This window comes from Anser cygnoides, chromosome 1, assembly GCF_040182565.1.
Source record: "Anser cygnoides isolate HZ-2024a breed goose chromosome 1, Taihu_goose_T2T_genome, whole genome shotgun sequence".
NCBI classification, from domain to species: Eukaryota; Metazoa; Chordata; class Aves; order Anseriformes; family Anatidae; genus Anser; species Anser cygnoides.
The window spans coordinates 74,487,648-74,508,757 of record NC_089873.1 but is presented as its reverse complement, the minus strand read 5'-3'; the positions used below and the strand labels follow the sequence as shown (position 1 = coordinate 74,508,757).

Here is a 21,110-nt window from a genome sequence, read left to right as displayed (position 1 = left end):
TAATTTCCAAGTTATTAAAAAAAAATAAGATTCCTCTTCACTTCTTGTAAATTGACTTGTACGTGCTTTCTATAACAATAGGTTTGACTACGTGCAATGGAGATTTCTGAGTTCTATTTATACAGTGTGAAACAATTAAATAAAAACAGGGAATATTTTTAAAAGGTGTAAGCTTTAATTATTTTTTATTAATTATGTTGGTTTATCTCATTAACACCAAAGTGCAGCTGACTATTCAAAGCACATGTAAATGGAACAGTTCTGCAGTACTGGTTCTTTTTATTTCCATCTTTAAGGAGAAATTTCAGTCTGTTGCCTAAAAAGAAAGTAGACTTGTTTTTTTTTTTTTTTTTGTGGCAAAAAGGAAGGGACATATAAGCATATAAGATGTATCAAGCTTCCCATTTTTCTATGGTTTGCTTCTATAATATCATTGCTGATAACTTTTTATAGTACTTTTTTTTTTTTGTTTTAACGTGTGATGATTTTGAATGAGTCTGTCCCCGATGCTTATGTTTTCATTAACTACTAGTTACATCATCTTATGTGTTTGATTAAACTCTCTAATGGAAGTAAAGTGTGTTATTGTTTTAACTCTGTATTTTGCTTATCATTTTTTCTGCTTTTCTGGTTATATTTAAAGATTTGAAATGTTGGTTCTTTGGGAGAGACTGACTATATTTTTCTTCAAGCTTCATTTTAAGCACATTTATGATTTTAGACTTGTGAATTAGAAACTGATTTAAATTGTGCTACGTAGATCAGACTGTGAAAGATAGTGGTAATGTAGTTTTTGTGACATGTAAGGAGAAACAGTAGTGAATTACCTAGTAAGACTAAGACACGGGTCTTTATAACGTTCAGGCCATATCATTGACAGCTTTGCCACTTCCTGCAATACCTTCAGGAGCAGATTTGTAGTATATAAATTGCAGTGCAACAAGAAAGAACTGTGTTTAAAACTTTTCTTCTTAAAAGAAAAAAAAATGGACAAAGTAAATCGTATTTCCAAAGGGTATTCCTGAAATTGTTATCTTTGGCATTATATCATGAGTAATACCCTTTTGGTGAAAACAAAAAATCAACTGGAGAGGCCTAAGACTTGGACACTTTTCAAAAAGGAAACTGAGGGCTTTGTAACTTATCTGCAGTACATGAGAAGATGTTAATGTGGGCTTTGCACTTTAGGAAGCCTGTCCTAACCATTTGGTTGTTGTCATTTTAAATACATGGGTTCAAATCCTTCAGGCGGGAATTGAGTTTGGATTTTCCACATTGAGACAGTTTTTCTGTTGCTTCTTTCTCCAACTATTTCCTTCTCAGAATGTCAAATAAAACAAATCCTTTTCTCACTTTTGAACATCAGCCTGCAACAGTGTCACTTTTAAAGACAGAGCAGAGTTAATTTCATCAAAATATATGGACATGTTTTCTTGTTGAATCTGAGAAAATACAGAGAATCAGCCAGATGTACCTGTGTTTAGAGGTTAGGTTCAGGAATGACTTTAACTCACTGGTATTTCAGCTAATTTTCCATACTTTAAGAACAGCACAGATGAAATGTAAATAATTAATTACACCAAAAAGCAATCTGTCCCTTTGCTTTCATTAGGCCTGAAGAAAATGTGCTGTGGCAAAGTATTTCTTAGTCAAAATTTAGAAGAAAAATTGCCCATGGAGGAATCTCTGATGGGGAATATTTATTTTCCAAAGTGAACGTATAAGGGTCTTGATGCAGGAAATCTCTGAAATATTCACTTACAGTAGTTCCTTTTTAGGAACCCTCCTGAGCATATACTTGATTTTAATTACAATTTCAGCACTTTCCAGAGTTAGACAGGTACAGTGCAGGTGCCATCCTCTCACAGAAAATTGGTTTCTAAATAAATGGGTGAACCTGAGGAGCATTCAGAGGGATGGATACAAAAAGAGAACTTTGTGAAATCAAAATGGGTTGACTTGGCATTTAGAGTTGATGTCACTCCTAGTATCTATTCGGGGAATCCAATCTCTGTCCTGAAGGATAAACAGCTGGCTCATTATCACAATTTTTGGCCATCTTAAAGCTGAAGCATTAAAATATCCATTGTAATGTACTTTCGTATGATCAGCCAGGGTGATCAGTGCCAGAAGAAAGAGGACTCAAGTCTCTACATGTAAAGGTATAAGCTTCTACTGCTAATGTTGAGACTCAGCTGTTATCTCTAATGTTGAGACTCAAAGTTATCTTGCCTGTGTATTTCTTAGCCAAGTAAGAAGTTTGTCATTATTGATGGGCAAAGACCCATATGGTATTAATTGTGGGTGTATTTATTGTCCGTCCATTACTCAGCCTAGGCAAAACATAGAAGTTTAATAATGGCCTTTTCGCAACCCCATATTTCTCTGAATCAGAGAGAGCAGGAGGAGGCTAGAAAGCACAGTTTGTCTTACCATTTATCACAGTGTAATTGAGATTTAAACTAATTTTCATGAGCTTAAATTCTGTGAAAGAAACGGATACAGGAACAAGTCTTTTCACTGCTGTAGCATGTTTCCTGGATTTTGACCCAGCTTCTACTCCTGCTGAAACCAATGGCAAAACTTCCATGGACTTTAGGATCTCGCTTTGTTTTATTGTAGTTGATAATTTGTGGTGTAATTGTAATTGCAATTGATAATGACAAGCTTCAGTGAAAAAAAATATTTCACTTTTCACTTATAAAATGGTAATGTTTAGGATCATCAGAATAAAGGCTTTTAGAAAGTCATGCTAAAATTGCAGCATTCAAAAGATCTTGTTTGCAAATCGGAATGATCTGTATCATTGGAAAAAAAAAAACTTAATTTGCAAGAAGCAGTAAGTGCTGTGCCATCCAAATTCTTAATTAAAAAGGAGAACAATACCTTTTCTCACGTGCCCTTCCTTGTCTTCCTTGTAACTTTTTTTTTTTGGTACTGCAAAGTTTGATATCAAAAGTGATGTATGAATCATATCTGATTCAGAGAAATACACACAAATAAAATGCCAGTGGATATCTTGTATTTTAATGGGCATAAATCTTATTCTGGACACTGCACTTCTCACACTCCTCTTTACTCACCAAGTGTAGAGGAGGAGGTTGGTTTTGCAGGGCTGAGCTCACAGAAATGACTCAGCAGTGTGCACAGTCCTGAGACTGCCTGAGATTTCTGTATATACGTACTTTACCTGTGAATGGGTCTGCATGATACCAAGGGACTGACATCGAGGCAGTATCCTCCTGTCCATGGGCAAGAGAAATCTATCAGATGTTTCTTGTGCATGAGGGCAGAATTTGAGCCAGGGGATTTGCCAACATGAAAAAGATAAGGGCAGGAAGATAGAGATTGTTGGTTAGAGGAGTTTGGGTGCCCACGCAGTTAAGACACTCCATCTTTGGGAATGCTTCTGGAATGCTTGGAGCTCAAAAACCATGTAGAAGGATAAGGGGAGGAGCACATCTCCAGGGACTGTAGAACAGGTTATCATCTGAAAGTGTTTGGTAATGTGGAATAAAGTAGATTAATACAAAACTATATTTTTGACCTGAAAGTAAAACATCAAGGAACAAAGCTGAAATTGCACTTTTTTTTTTTTGCATTGTCCCCTGTAGAGAGTTGAGGCATCTTTCTGTTCTAACTTGTTTAATTCCAAGTACGAGGAAAATACAGGTTTTGTGGAACAAATGCATACTCTGTGCTGGTTTAAAATCAGCATACTTCAAATTGCACTCTGTTAATTATAAATGCTGTTCCCCACTTTACCCTTCAAACTGCACTTTCACGTGGTTGGGTAAAAGTTGTGTCCCCAAAGTCCTGGGCTTCAAACTGTTTCAGATTGAGAAGCAAACACTCTAGAGCGACAGGAATTTTGCAGGGTGCTCGGTCACAGCCCTTCTGGTGGAGGGCAAGGGAGATCTGCTTGGCTTTGCATCAACACTTCATGTGTCTTTTAAAAAAAAAAAAAAAGTTTTTCAAAGCACTATTGATGCCTATGCAAAAATAGCCATCTCTTCCCTTCATTATCTGTCACCAATAGTGGGAACCTGGCACTGCTTAATTTAGTTTTTAGTCAAGTTGAGGTTCTCAGTCAGTGTTTCAGATTTGTGGTTGTTGCCCTGATGGCTCTATGTGATGGGGAAACAAGATTCTGTTCTCTGCTCTGCTGGTAGTTTTGACAAAGCCACTCTGGCTTAATTTTCCCATCACTGAAACTAGGAAATGGTGTTTATACATGTTCTAAGTGTATCTGCTTGCACTCTTTTATAAAGGTAGGTGTTTTTTTTCTGCCTTTTAAATCAGACAGTTGAATGCAACCGACAGTAACAATTAGTGACTCATTTAGTAATTTAACTGGAATCATTTTTTAGATTTATTTTGCTCATAAAAATGGTTGTCTCTAACAAATAAAATATTCCACAGTGTACTGTAACACAGCGGTTTTTCCACAAACAAGTCATGATTTAGAGAGCAATCTTTTATTAATGTTTTAATTTAATTTAAGTACATCATTCATATTAATGCTTATCACATTATAATGCCTTTGTAAGTGCTCTGAGAACATCAAATAAGACACTTAAATATAACTTCAGGAACTAAAATTATGGCCTATTTAAGAGCAATATATACGTGTACCTGAGTACATATAATTGTGTTGTTATGCATATCTTTCCTTGAGTGGTGCTTAAGCACCTTATTTAACACAGGAGTCAGAATTTATCATTAGTGTGGCAGGGGGCACTGGACCATGGGGGATGAAAAAGTACCTTCAAGAAAGAAAATAATAATAAGCAGCCAACCTGAAAAGAACAGGAGAAAGTCACCATCCAGCAGGGAAAACTATGTTGTGGAAGTCAAAACTACAGGACTAAAGTTTTAATTGCTAAAAGTAAAGCTGAGTTAGGTCTTTAAAGGATGTTAGAGCAAATAGCAAAAGTTTCTTTGGTTTTATAAAGAGAGAAAAAGGAGAAGAATGATCTGTGAAATGGGAGTGGGGTGGACATCAGAGATAATCCAGCGATAACTGTCAAATTAAATTAATACTTCATCTTGGTTTTCAGTAAAGATGATGTTAATATTATTAGAAAATCTTTTAAGTTCTGTGTCTGATGTTCATCTGCAATTTATTACCTAACTCTTCACCTTGACAAGCTAACTCACACATGTTTAGGAAAGATGCATTCAAGACTGGACCAGTGTAGAAAATAGCTAGATCGGAGAAGGGAGACTCTTAAAAGATGGAGATCTAACTTGTTTGTAAACAGCAAAATGCAGGCTGAGAGGTGATATGATTCTTGCCTAGATATTCCTTCAGGATGCTAAACGATACTGGAGGAGAAGAGCTGTTTCACCTGAGTCATGTCATTGTCCCACAAACAAATTTGTTCAAACTTGCTATGACTTAGATTGGAATTGAGAAAGAAAGGCTGCATGTTGTCAAAGCATTGAGCAATATGAGCAAGAACCAGAAAAACCTAACTGGTATTCAAGATGGAGCTTGACAAGTCAATGGAAGGGTTATGGGTATGGTTTCTGGTGATAACACAGGCTTGGAAATTATAATGCAGAAGATGTCTCCCAGTCGGCATTCATAAGTGAAAAGTCATTAAGAGTTAATCTCGTGTCTTCCATCCCTTTTCTCCTCCCACACCTCAAACAGAATTGCTTTAAGAAGAAGTAATAATAATAATAATAATAATAATAAATAAAAATAATAATAATAAAACCCAATACTGTCCCATTGTGACCTCTGGGATGCATATGACTGTCAATGGTGGGTTTACATGGAAACTGTGTGTTTTTAAAGCTGGGAAATACTCTGTTCATTCAGATCATGTAATTTGAATCAACATCAGTAATACAAAGTGAAGCTTTTCTACCCAGTTGTCATAGAAATGTAAGTTTTTTTTTTTTATTCATTAAGTTACTATGTTATAGAGTTAACTTGCCCTGTTTTAATTCTCGCTTATTCATTCCAGCTACATACATACATAGAGAGGAGGAAGGAGAACAACAATTATAAAGAATATCTAAAAAAAGGCAAATTATTAACTTTATTGTACTCTACTGATATCAAAGCCAAACTTCAATGTTTTAATGGAAATAGAAGCAAGGATTAAATATAGCTTAGTTTGGGTATTGAAATTAGACCAATAATGTCTCAAATATTAATTCAGTTGAAACATCCTGGTCCACTGAAGGGAGGACCATTCAGTGGATAAGGAATTGGCTTGAAGGCCGCACCCAGAGAGTGGTGGTCAATGGCTCCATGTCCAAGTGGAGGCTGGTGACAAGTGGTGTCCCTCAGGGGTCTGTACTGGGACCAGTGCTATTTAATATCTTTACTAATGACATAGGCAGTGGAATCAGGTGCACTCTCAGCAAGTTTGCAGGTGACACCAAGCTGAGTGGTGTGGTTAATACAAGAGAAGGAAGGGATGCCATCCAAAGGGACCTGGACAAGCTCGAGAAGTGTGCCCACCTGAGCCTAAGGAGGTTCAGCAAGGCTAAGTGCAAGGTGCTGCACCTGGGTCAGGGCAATCCCAGACATGAGCACAGACTGGGAGAAGAACTCATTGAGAGCAGCCCTGCGGAGAAGGACTTGAGGGTTCTGGTGGACCAAAAGCTCGACATGAGCCAGCAGTGAGCGCTTGCAGCCCAGAAGACCAACTGCACCCTGGGCTGCATCAACAGAGGCATGGCCAGCAGCAGGTCAAGGGAGGGAATTGTCCCCCTCTGCTGTGCCTTGTGAGGCCCCACTTGGAGTGCCGCAGCCAGCTCTGGGGCCCCCAGCACCATAAGGATGTGGGCCTGTTGGAGCGGGTCCAGAGCAGGGCCATGAGGTTGGTCAGAGGGCTTGTTGTGGTTTAACCCGGCTGGCAGCTAAACACCACACAGCCGTTCGCTCACCCTCCCCCCTCCCTCTCTGGGTTGGGGGAGAGAAACGGGAAAGTGAAGCCTGTGAGTTGAGATAAAGACAGTTTATTAAGACAGGAATATAATAATAACAATAATAATAATAGTGATAATGATAATAGTATTAATAATGTGTAAGAAAACAAGTGATGCACAATGCAATTTCTCACCACCTGCTGACCGATGCCCAGCCTATCCCCGAGCAGCCGGCCCCTCATCCCGGCCAGCCACCCCTATATATTGTTTAGCATGACGTCAGATGGTATGGAATACCCCTTTGGCCAGTTTGGGTCAGCTGTCCTGGGTCTGTCCCCTCCCAGCTCCTGCTGCACCCCTAGCCTGCTCGCTGGCAGGACAGAGCGAGAAGCCGAAAAGTCCTTGGCCTGGTGTAAACACTGCTCTGCAACAATTGAAACATCAGCATGTTATCAGCGCTCTTCTCACCCTAATCCAAAACATAGCACCCTACCAGCTACTATGAGGAAAAATTAACTCTGTCCTAACTGGAACCAGGACAGGGCTGTAGCACCTCTCCTATGAAGAAAGGCTGAGAGAGCTGGGGCTATTCAGCCTGAAAAAGAAAAGGCTCCAGAATGACCTTATTGCAGCTTTTCGATACTTAAAGGAGTCTTATAAAAAAGATGGAGAGCAACATTTTGCTTGTTCAAATAATGATAGGACAAAGGGAAATAGTTTTAAACTAGATGATATTTAAAGTCCCTTCCAACCCAAGCCATTCTATGATTTTCTGATATATTTCTGAATTATTTTAATAGAATTGATATCTTTCATATAGATATATGTTAAGATCTTAACACCTCACAGTCTTCAGTGCAGTTACCTTCAGTATGATCATTGCTTTACTTCTGAGTTTGGATTTCTAGACAGCAGAACTTGAGTGTTGGGTAGGCATTGGCATGATCACCAGCCTTGTCTATGGAGACAGCAAGGGTGAAGTTGTCATGAGCTGAAGAGTACAAAGAAATGGAGTGCAACAATACGTGCTTTGCCAGAGGGGCTAAAGGATGGTGTCTTATTGATCTTCAGATTATAAAAAGCAAAGGTGTTTGCCCTGTTTATTGTTTTAGATTGGATCTGAATGTAGCAGTGCTTTTGGAAAAGTATCTAAGAAAGCTTAATTTGGTTAAAATATTGACTTAAATGTTTGACAAAGCAAATGCCAGAAGTGTGTGTAGCAGAACAGTATTTTTATAAATTCCAGAAATAAGGCATGAAGAGTTTAAAAATGTCACTTCTAAGACTACTAGAGAAAGCCAGCCTGTTTTCTTCCATTCCTGAATTCTGTGAGAGGACTTAACTCTTTCAGGAGCTGCATACTACCAGCCACCCTTTGAATGTGACTTTCTCAGCTTAGTTGCTTCAGCTGCCCAGCAGCTGCTTCATTTCACTACAGTGGTGGCCAAACTGATTTCTGTAGGCAACGTTATTTGATTATGGAGTTTCACGGGGTGTTGAGTAGAGCTGAGAAATACAAAGGTAGCCCCCAATATCAGAAGATACAAGCCTTTCCCTCAGATCACTGAGGTCTCACTGCATAAGTAAGTGAGTGTTGTCTTTACTAACTGTTTTGTTCACTAGGTGATGACAATTCTGGAAGGAAGGTGATTACCTTCAGTTGCTGCCGTATGCCCCCTTCTCACCAGCTCAATCACACCAGATTGCTGGAGTAAGTTTCTCTCAATCTTCTGTGTGGACTACTTTACATTTTATGTGTGAACTTCTATTAGCTTGTTTCCAGATGAATGAGCTTTCAGGGCAGAGAAGCAGGAGGTAGAGAGTGAAAAAAGAATGCACGACCTACTAGTGTTAATACTAAATCAATGAAATGTAGATGAAACCATCAGTTAGTTCACTTGGAATATTGACTAGCAGAAGCAATGCACTGTGTACTGAAATTAACTTGGTGTCATGATTTTATTAATGAATTCTGATAGTATTTTAAAATGGAATTTATGATGAAGACCAGTAAGAGAGGAGGAATTCTGGTATTTTACTGCTCTATATGTATGTTCTCATGACTAGCAAGGTTTTCCTTAATTGGCTATACTTCAGCTCCTAAGTCACTTAACAAGAAGTTTTTGTTATTTACATGTTAGTGTTTTTCCTCTTTGTATAAAATGGCCTGCATTAAGTACAATATTATTTATACTTAGCTCTCTTATATCTCACTTTGTAATATTTCTTTTTGTTTAAAAGAGGATATAACTGTAAAATCACGTTCTTCCTTATAAACTTGCTGCGGCAAGGACATGTTTCTGCTGGGACTCACAGTTCGTCATTACAATGAGATCTGTTCTGCCATGAAATGCTTGTTCTTATTAAGTATTTTAGATCTTTTTGGAGTGCTTGTACAGCCACCATTGCCAAAATGTTTGAGCACCTTTCAACCATCAGTACCCATCACCCTTGTGAAGGACAGAAGTGTTCTTATCTCAACTTTTGAGAAGCAGAGAGGAGTGTTTGAGACCATGTTACTTCATTTGTGTGCTCATCACACCTAGCATATCTCCACAGCCTTAAGCCAAAGCTTGCTGTGTAACACATGGGGAGCGTTAGCACCTAAGAATAAGAGCCACACCAGTCAGCACCTAACCTGGAGGAGTTACCTGCACAGATTAATAGGAAATGCCAAAGAAAGGAGTGTGACAATCCACATTATCAGATCTAAAAACCTTCCTCAGTTCTGCAGGGAGGCACCTTGATGAAACTAGGATTTCCAGCCCTAGGACTCTTCTGGACTTGAACACTTAAATGTTTTTCTGTATCTGAGCCTACATCAAATTCGCTTTGGAAGTCTGTGCTAAGAGAGAGAACTGAAGGCAAATGTCTGAATGTGAAGCTGCCAATGTAACTATCAAGTGATCTGTTAGAGTAGATCACTTGATAGTAGTTAGCCTAAGATGTTGAATTTTGAGGAAAAAAATATGGAGTAGATCCAGATTGGCAGGTGTTTTGTGATTAAATCACTTAGAGAATTGATTTGGTAAAGCTTTTATAATGTCCCTCTAATTCTGTTACAGGCATAGAACAGGTAATTGTACAGAAACATTGTTTATTTTATGCCCACAAAGCTCTCGATTATTTTTAGAAGTACAGGCTTTCTGTATGCAATGTGGCAAGGAATTTGCATACTATAAAATAAAACATGAGGCTCTCTTTATGTAAGAGTATCTGTTTAGGTATATTTTTATTTCAGACTCTTTTTTCAGACTCTTTTCTTTATTTTTTTCCAAGTCTTGAACAACTGTTACCACTACTTCCATTAAAATACCATTTAATACTCAAGTCAGGGATCAAAACAGCACTATATTAATTGAAGTGGCATTCCTTGTCCCAGACTATTCTCACTCTTAAGATTTACAGTATGATGGGCGAATAATTAGATCAGTAAGACTGTGGGATTGCAGTGTAGCAGTGAAGTTATCTGCTTTTGCATAGGTGAATACTCAGTGTCCTTCATACTTGCAAATAGCCACAGCCTAATAAATGTCACTGGCAACTATTTTGTTGAATGAAAAAGGCTTACATGCAGTTAAGAATGATAGCTGGGGCTCTGTTGCAGAATAATAAGGTAGCATTGAGAATCACTTGAGAAAGTTCAAATCTGACACAGCAAGAAATGAGGCCAGATTGTACTCCTCCATCATTGCTTTATTTGAATCATTGAGCTGTGTAATAGACCATACAGTGTTTTCAATTGCAGGAGAAAGGGAAGACAAAAGCATCTTACGCTATACCATAAAAGAATTAATGTACAGAAATCTTCTTATAAAACATGCAGTATTATTTCAAGATGGGATAAGTAGTGTAGTGCTTTAAATTAGTTTTAAAGGAAATGATCTATGAATGTAGTCCCTATATCACAAACAGGGGAAAGGCAAACATATTCAAGAAAACAGTTTACAGTAACCAGTTGTAATTAGCAGTAATTAGGGTTAATGGATTTTTTTGAGAATTTAAAATGGTTTAAATTGAGAGGAAAAAAAAAAGACTTATTATTTTGAAAAGTAAAACTTGGCTAATAGAAAGGAATTTACAAAGACCAGAAAAACAGCAAAAATAGAAGTCACTGTCAGTTAAAATGCATCCTTTAAAGTATTTCTTGGAAAGCACAGTCCCATATTGTCTTCATCTTTTAGTGATTTGTGAACACCATCATTTTTGTAATTAATTATGTTCTTTTAAATTTCATGCTTTATACTGAGGTGGAATTATTGACAACACTGTCACTAAAGCAAGACGAACTTTTTTGATAAATACATTGAAGCAAGCATGAATCTGCAGTCATGAGTGTTCAGAGCAAAAATAGCACATTTAGTTCTCAGTTAAGAATCCCATCCAGTAAACTGTCTTAAAATTAAAATGTTCTCTTTCTTCTCAGGTACTTGAAGTATACTCTGGACCAGTATGTAGAGAATGATTATATGGTTGTCTACTTTCACTATGGCTTGAAGAGTCTGAATAAACCATCTCTGAAATGGTTACAAACTGCCTACAAAGAATTTGACAGAAAGTATGTCTCCAACATCTCGTTCTTTTGTGTAATGTCTGTAGCTAACTTCTGTGAAGGAAGCATATTTATCCCGATCCACCCGCAGCTAGCTGTTGAGTTTATTTTGCCATTGCAAATTTTTGTAATTATCTCAGTCTGTTGGTTCTCTTATAAATGTCTTCTGTAAAGTACTAACAAATGTCCTAGGTGCTGGAATGGTTATACAAATATATGAAAAGCCTTGGGATCAAGAACTGAGAGGCGCTGCCTTTCTGTGCACTATTTAACAAGAAGCCTGTGGCACCCCGTTAGCCATCATTCTCTATTATCTCACAGTTGTGTGTGAACCTTTAATCATCTTAAGGCTAGGGTCTATATGAAAAGGGAGAGATTAGTTTCTAACAGATCATTTCACACATCACTTGTGGCATTCATTGTTTGTTATATGTAAAGCCTGAAGGGACTGCGCTTTGTATATGCCTGTCCTTTGGAGCAACAATGGCTACTGCTGATGACTTCTTTTTTAGGGGGTTGGATGTGGTGTGGTCTAGGCCAAAGCTTCTCTATATATAGCATTTCAAAAGTGAAAACTAAATATCTGATGTTTATTCTCTGAAAATGAGTACTTATCAATGGAACTGTAAGTTCCTGTTGAAATGAGTTAGGCTTTTACTTGTTTGCAAGTTGTTACTTGTTTTACTTGGTTTTGTAAGTTGGCTTCAAGAGAGCAACATGACTGGAAGCAAGAACATACATAAATGGCTCTTTGCTGATAGTGGAAGTGTACAACTGTGTGTGTACTGGGGAGATGGTTTGTACATGTCTGATTTTTTCCATTTGGGAGCTGGAACAAGAAGTAAATCTCCAAAAAGACACTGTGAAAAAGATTACTGGGTGTTTCTAGACTAAGCTGGAATGTAAATACATGAGCATTTCACACTGCACACCACCCTGCTTTGAAAATGGAAGTTGAAATATGTACAAAAACACTTGGTTGTCTAGTGCCAGAGCTCAGTCTTTTGAATCTTACCCAGTAGCATTCTGAAACGCTAAAATCCACTATGCAAGAAAATTAGGTTGTGCATAGAGCTGCAGTGGGAAGGTGTCATCTGAAGCATCTAACTGCTTTCATGAGAGACTGCTCTTGGCTCAGCAACAGACCAAGAAAGCTTATTTTTTTTCTAGTAGGTTTCTGAATATGTTTACTAGAATGCATCTATTGCTTCTATAAATAGGGTAAGGGAGAATAAAGGCAAGGGATCTCCTGTATTTTGTATTTGGTGAAAGGTTTGGACTACAATACTGGTTTTTGCTGTACTCTGACGGTTCCTGAAAATAAATCACTGTAAGGAACTGGAAGCCTACCCTATTGTATTCTTTTTCTTATGAGACAATCCCAAACTAATTTACAGCAGTGCTATGGGGAGAGGCATTATGAGGGGTAATATCTTCTTCAGTTTTGTTGCCTTCTGACCTGCGAATACCTCTGGTGTACAGTGTGACTGGGTTAGGCCAGAAATCTGTTTTCTCTGTTCTCCCATCCTAACCCAGAAAGCAGGACAACCAAAGAGGAACAGATAAAACCAGGTAGCTGGGAAAAAGCAGACAACTTTACACTCATCGTTTTATACACAATGAAGTTCTTAGCATACTGTCATTGAGAAGCTCACAGCGGTATTTACAGCACAACATAAATGTTCAGCTGTACTAGCCAGATGGGGGGGGGGGGCGGGGGGGGGAGTGGGAAGCACCTTTCAGACCTCTTCCATGCATGTGTTTTGGGGATCAAATAAAAGAAAGAAAAGAAGAAAGTACAAAGGAAGATAGTAATTAGCTAGCATCATGAAAGTAAATGTTTAACTGGAATAGTTTCAAAAGAATAGGTCTTGTTTTTAAGCAGAAGCTCACTGAAGTCTTTTGGGCATTTAATTACAGCTCAGGAAAATGTGAAGTATGTAAACTTCCATAGATGTAATGGCTTATGACCGCTGCTTCACGATGCAAAAAAGGCTTAAAATATAAACATCAGTAAAACACCTTAGATGCTCTGCTTATTAGTTTTTATCATTGAATTTGAATTCTTATCCACAGTGGTGCCTGTTGCACAGGAGGATAGTTCTTGCTTGTGTAAGATACTGGCTTTGTAAAAACAATGCTATTTTTATTCGAAGATATATGGGCCCAGTTAAAACCCAAAAGGAAAAGCTGTTGTAACTGCTGACTTGGACCCTTTTTTCCTCTTACCATAACCCATTACATGAAAATTTTTCTTAATAGTTAATGATTGTTTTTTTAGCAATGAATGGTGAACACCGAGGAGGCTTCCCTACTGGGAATAAAACTTAGCAATCTATAAGAAACAGTTTATATAGAAAAGCAGGGTATTTGATTATGTGTTTTCTCAATTTCATTTTGCACTAAGATTGAATAAAATCAGAGTCTTTTTGTGCAGCCTGGTTTCCATTTCAGTTTCAGCCTACTAGGATCTGTTGAGTACCATGATATAACACTGTAAAATCAGGCAATGCTGTAATAAAGTCTTTTGTTTTAAATGAAGGGACCATCTGATATAAAACAATGTGTAATTTGTGTCAACTTTGGTAATAATGACCAAAGCAAGACAAAAGTAGTAAGAAAGAAAAAGATTAGATGTAGATTTTACATCTGAAAATTTAGAAAATTTCTCCAGTGTGAAACTCTTTTAAGAAGAAAATAATGGGAAATGAAGGAAAGTCAGTTTCTATGACTCTTCCTTTTCTTCTCAATTTTTTTCAAGTTGCCACTTCTCTCATAATTTCCCTTCCGCTCTCCAGTTATTAAGCTCTCAAGACAACAGACATTGTTTAGGAATGTTATACTATTGTATCATCAAAACTGACCTTTTATTTATTTATTTATTCATTCATTTTATATTGAGTATCTTCTGAATTAGGTCTTTTTAAGAATGCTGTATGATATTGCTGTAATAATAGCTTTCATTCAGTTGTATCTATTCAATTCTACAGTCTGTGATATTGAAAAATGTTCTAACAATTTCATTTTCTTCTACTAGGTATAAGAAAAATCTTAAAGCACTGTATGTTGTACATCCAACGAACTTCATAAAAATTCTGTGGAATATTTTTAAACCTCTTATAAGGTACTTGCCAGGTTATTCAACACATTTTCCTGTTTATTTAAGGATGATTTGTTCTCTAATAATTCGCTCTTAAAAAGCTTGAAGTAAAATATGTCAGGTAACAGCACAACACCCATTTAAATTGCCTTGAACTACTGTGTCAGGTGAGTTTAAGCTTGGTTATGAATAATAGGGTAGAGGATTTTTTCTTTCTAAGAAAAGGCAGTCTCGATATGTAGTAGGTTCATTGGTATGTTAAAGTAAACACCACTTTAAAACGTAATTATTCTGTGGCCCATGAATGACTTTTTTGTCCTGTTTAACAGTACTTAGCACAAGAGAACTGGGTCCCTGACTGGAGTTACTGGGTTGTATGGTAAAGCAGATAATGAATGCTTAACCTTTGATCTGATCTCAAATGCTGGGATGAATAGGAATGATGCTACTCGTGTGTTCAAAGTTAATAGATAAGCCCTGAAGTACCCATAAGAATTGGAGATGGAGGGTATAATGTTGAATATATTTTACTGGTGGATTCTTTTACTTTGCGTAGTAGAAACCGATGGTAGTAGCTACATGGAACCAGCAACAATGGGTGGATACTGATAAGTGCTAAGTTGGTTGGGATTTCTTAAGATTTTGCTCCTGAACTTCTGTCACTTTCAAATTCTAACATTTTGCAAAATATATTATGAATGTCCTCATGGTTAAAGGAATAAAGCAACTTATCTCGAGAAACTATAACGAACGAACTACTGATGTCTGTTATGGCAGCAAGTTATTTAATTATAAAGGGGAAATCTAAATTCTAGACAGAACGGAACATGCAAGAAGCGTGTGAAAATAAAAAAATAATTACAGCTTGAAATCATTCTGGAATCTGTTGTTCTTGAAACAAGAAGAATTACTGTAGATACTTATTTTGACTGGCAGTGAAATAAATGCCAGAGATCCAGGACAGAGACCACTGGTGAGCAAAGTGTGACAGAAGTAGGAAATGTCAGAAGTTTTAAGGAAACAGAAACATTCTTAATCTGTATTAAAAGACTCAGACATGGCCAACTTCTTTCTCAGACGCAGCTGAGAATGATTTGTGGAGTATCGAGAAGTCAGCTTCAGGCCTAAGATGTCAAGCCAGGCATTGTGTGGTTAAGGAACAAAGCTTAGTGGGGAAGGAAAGCTGTTGTCTGGGTGTACTCAGTGATCATACCACAGCATGGAACCAGTACTGGCTCCAGGATTTGGCTGCATACTTTTATAACCCTCCTTGCACTTCAAATTTTTGACAGGAATAACATACCTTGGGTGTTAATGCACTCAGTGGACCCACAGGTGGATAACCACCGTGTTATTTGTCTAGAATAATAATTGGCTGATAATACTTAGAAAATAAGAAGTTAGTTTACTTTTCAAGTATTCATTTTCTCTGGATATTAAGATGATAAATAAAATTAATACTTTTTTTTTGTTTTCTTACAAAAGTATGTTACACTGATACACTGGCATTTAAATCCTTGTTTATTTTGGATGTGAAAATGAGTGATACTGATAAACTTAAGCATTTGTATCTGGCATAGAAAATTCAAACCAGAACTTGTAACCTTAGATGCATGATCATCTTGCTGAACACCCTGCTTTCGTCGGGATTGGGTATTCTTGGTTGTACTCAACTTTTACCACTGTATACCTGGATAATTGTTTTGACTCTGATCTGGTAATACTCTACTCGTTAAAAACAAAGCAACCAACCAAACAAAACAACACCACATGACCAACAAAAATTTGTACACTGGGGATAATAATAATGATTGTTATGACCTGTCATATGTCATAATTACTATGTCATAATAATACTAAGTATTATGAGAAAATAATTGAAAGTATGAGTAAACTCTGAAAAGTCCCTAAGTCACTTACAGAGAATTCTTTGTTAGCCCTTACTTATATTTTTGAAATCACAGGCCAAAAAAAAAATAATGCTTGGAAAAAAGACAAGCTGAAAAGCTCTGAAGTTGTACACACAGGGACAGATAGCTATCAGAGTTACAAAATCACTTGTCTGCTAGCAAAATTTTGCACTTTGCAATTAAAAGCTCCTAAAATTCTGAAGGAACTTGCATTTGTACCATCTCCCACTAGAGGGAGAGTGTGTATATATGTTTGACAGTTCAATGATAAATTCATTACTGTGAGAGAATTTTTCTCCAGTTTTGTTATCAAAGTAACATGCAGCAAAGTATGGTTTTTATCGTAAACACCTACTACTTTTCTTGACAATTCATTACAGGACAGATATTTTGTATTGCAGAAAAATTTGAAATTATTTTGGATCACCTGTAACTGAAACTCAAGACCTAACTACTGATAGTTGGTACTTCAAATTTGAAAGTCTGTTTTGTGCAATTTGTCAAAAGAGCCTTATTATTCAAGTTGTTTCCTAGAAGCTATGCAGCCCTTTCCAAAACAGATACATAATGATGGCCCAGCACTTCAAGGGTATACACTGTCCACTCTTTGAAAGTCTTGCCCATCACTTACTACTTTATAGTTTTTGTCTACAGTCCCATTATTTTGTCTTTTGGTAGGGAGGAATACCTAAATAACACCAACGTGGTCTGTTGGCCACCTAAAAGAAGTTAACAGTTCTGTTAGCAAGCCTTGTAATGCTATGTGAAAGCTGTTTTTCAGTGTAGTTTAAAGCAGTGTTTTTCATATCTATGCAAATCACAAAACATTCAGATGGAAGTCAGTTATTTTTATTCAAATCAGACTCTCAGGCATGCACTGTATATGTTTGATCATATGAAATGAAATACATCTTATGTCTCCTACTGCTTCAATTATAGTCTAATTTTGAGTTGCATCAGCACTTACATTTTTGTAATGGAAACTAAACCCTTCATAAATGTTCCTCTCATGCTGATTTTTATACTTCTTTGCAATTTTTTTTTAGCCATAAGTTTGGGAAAAAAATAACCTATTTGAACTATTTAAGTGACCTGAGAGAACATCTCAAATATGACCAGCTTAATATTCCTCAAGAAGTCATCCAGTAAGTGGCAAGTTTCAAATACTTGGTCTCACCTTTTAACAGGTAGGGTTGTGTCATGTTCATTGTATTCCAAGCAGAATCTAATCCTATTTCTTCAATGATTCAAAGTCTAATTTACCTATCTGTGCTTGGCTGGATTTAATTCTGAAAGCTGCATTGTCATGAAAGACATGCTAAAGTTTTTCACGTTTACAGAGGAGAACCCTATATAGTTTTCTACAGATCTGAAACATCTACATCTCAGTTTTGGAGCATTTTCTTCATATAATTGCAGCCTCTCTGTGAGCGTTAACAAAACCAATCCATATGTTGTTACTGCTTGTGAGTACCACGTAGTGTTCATGGGCAAAAATAACAATCCTGACGTCTTTGCTTGCATATTGTAACAGATCAAGTGACTTCCTTTTGATAAGAGCATTCACAATCAGCAAAGAGTTGATTGATTTTAAACTTTATGGATACATCTATTGTTAGCAGATCCATTAGTTTTATGTTGTGTATGTATGTGTGTTAGGGAGGAGTAATGGAGAGGGAAAGAAAAAGACATGCAGAGGGTATACATGCCAAAATTGTCAAGTGCTGGTATTAGTGTCAATAACAGTATTTACAACTCAATGCTTTACATGGAAATGCTTTGATGTACTGACAGGAAGTGATTTTATGTCAGTGCTGAATGAAAGTAACTGGAAGCTTTGATTGTGACTGTTATTGATGACTGTTGGTTTTTTACACAGCTTTTTTGTAAATAGGGAATAACAGAAAGTACCTTACAGCTCTAAGGTTATAAATTGGGTTGCATGGCTGCAAAAGAGAGGGAAGTTATATTTTGTGTAGCAAATAGGCTTTAAATTATAATGTGTTCCTATTTTTTTATGTTAGTGCACTCCATTGGCTGAAGCGAAAAACTCTTCTGTGTCTTGCTTAAGGATTCTTCCGCAAATACTACTTAAAACATTCCCTAATTCTTACATTAAATTAAATGTAAATTCTGTAAGACCTGCAGCATGTACACTATTGTCAGGAGTTTAGTATTTTGAACAAAAATGGTACCTCTTCGTACATGCAGTTCGTCAGCTGTGATGCAGAGAAAATCAATGATTTCTTGATTTTTGCAGACATGATGAAAATCTTCGGGCGAAACAGAAGGGAAAACTGCCACCTGTTGTTAAAATTCCTCCACCAAGACCACCTCTACCTACCCAGCAATTTGGAGTCAGCCTACAATAGTAAGCCATGAGATTTCTATAATACAAGATTTTTATATCCTGCAGCCTTCTATAATGTGCAAATTCACTGGACACAAAGTCAACAGATGTTTCATTTATTATATGTTTAGTTTCTCATCCTCTTTGAAAGCTGTAAAACTACAGAGCTAGGCAGTAGCTTTTATGAATCCAGGACAGGTCTTAGTCCCTGTGACAAACAGTAACAACAAGAACAAAAAAAAAAAAAAAAAAAAAAAAAAAATCTTCTAACTTCCAACCATAGTCATTTCTGTCAGAGATATGGAAAACTATCTTCCTATGGCATCCTTCTCAAGAGCGGCTGACAAATACTGTTTGCATTCAATAAAAACAATTCAGTTTGTCTGATCCATGGACATTTGTCATATTTCTTCCCACCCCCAACTCTGCTCTTCTGGTTCTAATGATTCAGCTTTAAATGAGATATAAAATATATATAATTTTCCCCTGGTTAAATGTTAAGCATCAGTCCTCTCTGGAAGGCCTGATATTAGAACAATCAATATCTATTGTGTAAGAGCTACTATGACATTAACTTTTATGATACTTCTTTAGAGTCTAACCTAACACTTCAAACGTGACTAACTCACTTTCCTAATTCAGAAAATATCTTTTAGGTGGGGTTCACTGGGTCATTAAGAAGGACAATGTTTTAAGCCACTGCTTCAGTAGTAAAGGTGGGACTGTTGGCTGGCATCAGGGCATGCTGTCACTTGCCTCCAGCCCAGCCTGGCTGCTCAAGCAGCTCTGTCTAACCTCACAGGCTTATGCGATCAGACAGCATGTTGTGTGCCACAATTACCACCTGCTACTGGTATTTTATTTCTCTTTGCCTGATCAGTGTCTCTGAACAGTGTGTTTGACTGAGTTGCACATCATGAGTGTGCAGGGGCTATCCTTCCTGACTCTGCTGCTTTCCAGTTGTGTTACCATCAGCAAACCACATCCTTCTTACATGCCTCAACCTTTGCAAGTATATAGAGGGTGGCTGCTTTAAAAAGAACTTTTCTGTGGAAGATCTGTCAGTGGAGAATCACTGAGAGAGGCATTACTATCATTTTTGGTCTGGAGAGTTCTACCACTCACTAAGGAGGCTCCTTGTGTGAGTTCAGTTCAGAGCACTCTGATGTCCAAAACTGAAGCATTGTGGATATTCATCGTTTGCCCACATTTGTCCAGATCACTTCTTGCAGAAGAGGTAGTGCTGCATCACCATGTAGAAATTACAAATAAACAAATCCCCTACAATCTATAAATGAGTAGATGGACTGATTTTTATTGGATTTAAAAGGTCTTACCTGTTTTTTGAAAAGTAAAGCTGATGGAGGAGAGAGAATGATATGTGTTGAGAGCTTCTAAAATCCAAACCAAAAGAAAGTATTAGCTTTTATCTTGATGAATTAACTGCTTTTGCTGATTCCTTCTACTTTTATGATCTCTATAGTCTGTAATGTCAAAGTATCAGTGACCTCCCACCAAAGAGACAGGTGAGGTTGTTTCTGTTTTCTGAAGAGGGCTGCAGGGATAACCTGATTTTATTTTGTTTAGGTTTATGGGAATATATCTGCTACGTGCTGCCTATTTCATTATAGTCCAGGAGAAACTGTATTATCAGGGATGCTGCTGAGAGAAAGCTACTGTCATTAAAGGACTATTTCTCTGTGGAGGTTTTTTTTTTTTTTTTTCTGTAGCTTAAGAAAAGGAACATTTAAGACCCATAGGCCTGAGGTTTTGCCAGTTTCTGTACTTTGGGATGATGATCTTTATTCAGGCAGCTAAAGGATGGTGAATGAGATTATCCAAAACCCTCATAGATGGCCTAATTTTGATCAGATATTTCACAATGGTATCCCAATGACTTCTGGCTATGGAGAGTGGTATACCCATCTCCTTTTGAACGTTTCTCCCTAAAAGCAGCAGGCAATGCTGTCTTAGGTAACACTTCCTCATTTAACTTTTTTCTCAGTTTGTATTTGTTAATGCATTTGTTTTTCATAGCTGTAATTAAAAATTAGAACAACAAAAAGTGACGAAGCAGTGGTTCAAGATCTCTCATTTTCATCCAGTGGGCAGGGGAAAAAATCCTGGTTTGGTAGAACAGCAAAACAAAACTGAAGGAAGTTTCCATCTAGACACTGAGAAATAACTGTTTGGGACCAGTGTCTCATCTTGGACTAATCTGTTAAATCACAAAGACATTTTTAACCTTGTAGAGTTGGATTTTCAAAATGACATCAGGCAACTGGGCATTTAAAAATCGTGGAAAAT

The 21,110-nt window shown here is 37.1% G+C and overlaps 1 protein-coding gene across 13 annotated transcripts in view; it reads left to right on the top strand.

Moving 5' to 3' along the window:
- ARHGAP8 (Rho GTPase activating protein 8) overlaps positions 1 to 21,110 on the top strand; it is an 83,892-nt gene that overhangs the window by 28,636 nt on the left and 34,146 nt on the right. For 12 of the 13 annotated variants that reach the window (XM_048046877.2, XM_048046870.2, XM_048046867.2 and 9 more), the window contains 5 exons: positions 8,515 to 8,602; positions 11,318 to 11,449; positions 14,481 to 14,567; positions 17,500 to 17,598; positions 18,714 to 18,824. In XM_048046877.2, the coding sequence (XP_047902834.1) occupies positions 8,515 to 8,602; positions 11,318 to 11,449; positions 14,481 to 14,567; positions 17,500 to 17,598; positions 18,714 to 18,824 (517 nt within the window). The remainder of the gene's footprint in view (positions 1 to 8,514; positions 8,603 to 11,317; positions 11,450 to 14,480; positions 14,568 to 17,499; positions 17,599 to 18,713; positions 18,825 to 21,110) is intronic. The other variant, XM_048046869.2, reaches the window with a different exon arrangement.